The sequence below is a fragment of the Microtus ochrogaster genome, unplaced genomic scaffold (genome assembly GCF_000317375.1).
Source record: "Microtus ochrogaster isolate Prairie Vole_2 unplaced genomic scaffold, MicOch1.0 UNK77, whole genome shotgun sequence".
NCBI classification, from domain to species: domain Eukaryota; kingdom Metazoa; phylum Chordata; class Mammalia; order Rodentia; family Cricetidae; genus Microtus; species Microtus ochrogaster.
The window spans coordinates 829069-834371 of record NW_004949175.1 but is presented as its reverse complement, the minus strand read 5'-3'; the positions used below and the strand labels follow the sequence as shown (position 1 = coordinate 834371).

At 37.9% G+C, this 5303-nt stretch overlaps 1 protein-coding gene across 1 annotated transcript in view; it reads left to right on the top strand.

Moving 5' to 3' along the window:
- The window catches only part of Prkdc (protein kinase, DNA-activated, catalytic subunit), a 174764-nt gene that overhangs the window by 158324 nt on the left and 11137 nt on the right, over positions 1-5303 (top strand). The window contains exons 74-76 of the mRNA XM_013354879.2: positions 1945-2032; positions 2133-2276; positions 4957-5161. Coding sequence (XP_013210333.1) covers positions 1945-2032; positions 2133-2276; positions 4957-5161 — 437 coding nt within the window. The remainder of the gene's footprint in view (positions 1-1944; positions 2033-2132; positions 2277-4956; positions 5162-5303) is intronic.

Here is a 5303-nt window from a genome sequence, read left to right as displayed (position 1 = left end):
CCAGCATCCTGTTCTGTTTTCTCCGCCTACCTAAGGGTTGGCCTATGAAATGGGCCTAGGCAGTTTCTTTATTAATAAGAAATCATTCCCACATTACCCATATGTAGGTTTTTTTGCTCTTCCAAAATACAGAAACATCAGTGTTAAATAACATAAATGAACAGAATATTCTACTCAATAGCTACAGAGTGCACATTCTTCTCAACAACCTATGGTACTTTTTCCAAAATAGATCATATTTTAGGACACTGAGTCTTTATAATATTGAATAAATTAAAATAATCTCTCTGGTGATAATGGAATCAAACTATAAATCTAAGAGAAATATAATTTTTAGTTTAGTAGTTTGTAGTTGTAAACAATATGCAACTCATAGTCTAAACAATGCACTATTGAATGATGACTGAGTTATTGAAGAAATCAGGAGAAATGTTTTTATATGCCTAGAATTAAATAAAATGCAAACACACCAGAGCCTATGGAAAACAAAAGATTCCAAGAAGAAAGTATAAGATCTTAGAAAAATAAAAACAAGCCAAGTTCAAAATCAGTATAGTAGTGAATAATAACAGTCAGAGCATAAATTGTTGATTTATTTTTTTCTTTTCTTCTTTTGGTTTTTCAAGACAGGGTTTCTCTGTATAGCCCTGGCTGTCATGGAATTCGCTCTGTAGACCAGGCTGGTCTTGAACTCACACAGATCTACCTGCTTCTGCCTCCTGAGTGTTGGATTAATGAAATAGAAATGTTGATTTTAGCTTCAACAGTTAGTTGTTGGGATCAGCCTAAGTGTCTGCCAGTGTGAGTGAGTAAACAATGTGTGATATATACTACATAGAGTTTTATTCAACCGCAAAGAAAAACAAAATTGTCTTGTTTGCATGAAAATGAATAGAGTGAGACCTCATCATATATTAAGAGAAATAAGCCAGACTCAGACAGATATTCTTTCTTTCATATGTATGTCCATCTGACATGAAAGTAGAAACAAAATTGCCTGGGGAAAGGAAGGATACTAAGGAGGGAGCGAAATAGAGGGTCTAGGAAGCAGAGATGGTCAAAGTCCATGGTGTACTTGAATAAATTGTCTTTATGAAATCCATCACTATGTATGAATACAGTCTATAAGACAGCTGTTTCTGACATGAGCTGAATTTCTTTATTGCCAAGTAAGATGAAAGACATATCAGTTGTCACAGTCTGTGCACATACCACTTGCACCACCTTGCCTCGTCAGCTACACTATCTAAGAACAGAGTCTCTAGAATAGTTGGACTATTTTTAAAAGTGAACACATGAAAAATATTTGTGAGGAAGCACGTATCATACTTCAAGATGATTTAAAGCAAATTATATTCATCAGCATCCATTCTTACTACAGATCTATCCCCAACTTTCCTAATGCTACAACCCCTTAATATAGTTCCTTAATATAATTTTGTGCTGACCCCAACCATAAAATTACTTCCATTGCTACTTCATAATTGTAATTTGCCTGCTATTATGAATCATAAAATAAATATCTGGTATGCAAGACATCTAATATGCAACCCCCGTGAAAGTATCTTTTCACCGCCAGAGGGTCTTGACCCACAGGTTGAGAACCACTGTCAATCTAATATATAATTCTCAAATCGCTACTTCCCTGGACATGTCGTGTGTGTGTGTGTGTGAGTTTGTATGTATAATTATATGTAACCATCAAGAAAGTATATGTTCTAAATCTATATTTTAAATATGTAAAAATAGATCCTGGTTACTACCTAAACCTGGTGGCGGTGGTGGTCTGAAACGGTCTCTGTATGTATCCCTGACTGTCCTGGAACTCTCTGTGTAGACCAAGGTGGCCTTGAATTCACAGAGATCCACCTGCCTCTACCTCTAAGTGTTAGGATTAAAGACATGTGCCACAACACTTCGCCTAAACCTGGTAATTTTTTATAGGATAAAAAGTAAACTTGATCAAGGAGGAGAGATTCAAGTTTTTATTAATGCCCTAGACCAGCTCTCCAATCCTGATATGCTCTTTAAGGTAAGAAAACAGCCTTTGACAATGAAAAAATGAATGTGAATAGCATTTGTGGCTAGTCTAACTTCTTTCTTGATTCTCTCCTCTCTCTCTTTTGGCACAGGACTGGGTTGAGGATATGAAAAATGAACTTGAAAAGAATCCTGTGAATAAAAATAATATTGTGAAACTGTATAAAAGGATGTACACTGCCTTGGGTGACCTTCAGGCTCAAGGCCTGGGGCCATTTAGAAGGAAGTTCATACAGGTATGGATAAGTTAATGCTGTTAATGAGCTTGATTTAGATCAGTGCCTTCTGCAAGATAGAGTGCTTGAATATGTTTCCATTCAGTGGTGACAGTGGGTCAGTAGGCAAAACTTTGGGGTTCTACTATGTTCCCCCTTTATGCTCAGATTCTGGTATCTGAAGATTACATGTAGTTCAGTGCTTTTAATTCTAAGATGACTTAGGTATTGGGTCAAGAAAGTATTTCTGTCCTACATGAGGTTATAAGTATTCTGAAGCATGTATTTGGGGAACCAGTCTGGGTGCTCAGAGACACTCAACAGACGCAGTGCCCAGAGTCAGAGGGACTGTGTAAGCCACCACTGCTTATAAAAGCTGTATTTCAGACAAGTGTGACAGAGGGGATCTGTTCTACTTATTCTAGAGTTGGAAAGAGTCCTTAATTGAGGGGTACTCTCTTTTGTTTTATTTTCTTAATTTAAATTTTTTACATGCAAATTTATTTTGATCATATTTCCCCCTCCCTCAATTTTAACAAGATTCTCCTTACCTTCCTACACACTGAACTTTATGTTATTTTTCTCTCTCTCTTTTAAAAACACACACAAAAAAATCACAAAACAAAAATCAAAATAAGAAAAACCAAAAATACCAAAATAAAAAGTCTGAAAAGGTACCAATGAATTCATTTTGTGTTGGCCACCTCCTGCAGGTCATGGGGCATACTCTAAAGTGTGGGTAATACACCCAGTGAGACTCCATTGAAGAAAACTAAGTTTTACTTTGCAAGCAGGTATCAGTTACAGATAGCTTCTTGGCTAGGAATGGGACCCTCTCTCCACTTCCCCCTCTCAGTGATGAAGCTCTGACTTGAACTTGTGCAAATCTTGTGCATGCTACCACAGTCTGTGAGTTCATGTGTGCATTAGTCCGTTGTGTCTGGAGGCCCCGTTTCCTTAGAGTCATCCACCACCTCTGGCTCTGAAACTCTTTCCCCTTCTCCCACAAGCTTGGGGGTGGGAGATTTGTTGAAGACATTTAGGACTGAGTACTCCAAAGTCTTTCCTACTCTACCTATTGTCCAGCTGAAAAGTCTCTGTGATAGTTCCTATCTACTGTGAAAAGAAGCTTCTTTGATTATAGGTTGAGTGAGGTGCGGATCTTTGTGTATTAGGAATATTATTACTATGTTCCTTTAGCAGAATAATAGTGGGTTTTCCCCTAGCCCATGAACTATCTGGTCTCAGGTTTTTGGCCATTTTGGTAGTGTCATGTATGGGTCATTTTATGGGTTGGTCCTTAAATCCAATAAAAAAGCAGTTAGTTATTTTCATAGCATTTGTACCACTGTTACACAGTATATCTTGCAGGCAGATCACTGTTGGAGGTCACAGGGTTTATAGCTGGGTGATATTAATGATTACCTTTCCCCTTTGCTAGTGTACAAAGTACTTCCAGTCCATCAACACTAGTCAGTAGGGTAAAGCTTTTAGTTAGGCTTTACTACAGATGACTTCTCGTGTGAGATGACCTAAGTGTGTTGTCTCCAGCAATAGAGATTCACCATCAGTTTGTGGAGAGTAAAAGCTACCCTGTGATGTTTGGGGGTTTCCAGTGACTTCACAAATGCAGCCCGTTCCTGACACCGAAAGTTTCAGTTGGTGGAATAAGATATCTAGTTGGCACTGTCCTTCCTTTTATTTGGTGACTGCATTTAGATTCCTCCCACAGAGGCATACATTTTGGGAAGCTTCTACAGTAGTTGGTTTTCCTGTTTTTCCAAAGGGCCTTTAGTGTTGGTTGTTTCTTCCCATGTCTCCTCCTTTGCCTTCTCTCCTGTTCTCCCTATTTAGTCATCTCTTCTAGTTTACGCTCTGTCCTTTGTAACAGTGTGTTCTACTTTCCCTTTCTTGGAAACCAGTCCCACTCCCCAAGTCGCCGCTTCCTGGATAGGTGTGGATGGTGGCACACCTATCAAAGGCTTCAAAGCTAACATCTACATTTAAGAGAAAACATACAATATTTGCCAATTGGGGTTTGGATTATCTAATTCTGGATGATTTTTTCTATTCAACTGTAAATCTCATAATTTCATGTTTCATAACAGTTGAACAATAATATTCCATTGTGTATAAATGTACCCCATTTTCATTATCTATTTTTAAGTTGATGAGAATTGGAGATCATTCCATCTTCTGGTTTCCTCAATTTCTTTCTTCAACGTCTTAAAGTTTTTATTATACAACAAGATTTTCACTTGCTTGGTTGAAGTTACCCGCACCCCAAATGTATATATTGGGGCTATTGTGAAAGGTTCTAGCTCCCCGATTCCTTTCTCAGTCCATTTGTCATGTATATATAGAAAAGCAACTGATTTTTGTGTGTTAATTCTCTATCCTGATACTTTGCTGAAAGTGCTTATTCGCTCTAGCAGTTTTCTGGTGGAATTTTTAACCATTTTTTTTGTTGTTTTGTTTTGGGTTTTTTGGTTTTGTTTTGTTTTGTTTTTTTTTTTGTTTTTTTTTTTTTTGAAGCACTCATTAGAATTTGTAACTAGGAGTTGTTCTGCCTAAGGAAGAGAAGACACAGAAAAAAGGGACACTCGAGATGTTTTAAAGTCTTGGAATATTCATAAACTTCTAAGCTTTTTCTAATATACAGTGGAAGCAGTGGTCATAATAGTAAATTTTTAATTTTCAGACCTTCGGGAAAGAATTTGACAAAAGCTTTGGGAATGGTGGTTCTAAGCTGCCTACAATGAAGCCCAGGCACTTCCGTGATATCACTGATGCACTATTTGTAAGGATGAGAACAAACCTGAAGCCACCTGGGAACCTGAAAGAGTACTCCCCCTGGATGAGTGCATTCAAAGTGCAGTCCCCAGGAAATGAAGTGGAGATTCCTGGTTAGTTAACACCCAATAGTTAAGGAGAATAACATGGCAGCGAACTCTTGTTTTCCAAGTAATGACACTGGGATCCTGGTGTGTGTGTGTGTGTGTGTGTGTGTGTGTGTGTGTGTGTGTGTGTGTGTGAGAGAGAGAGAGA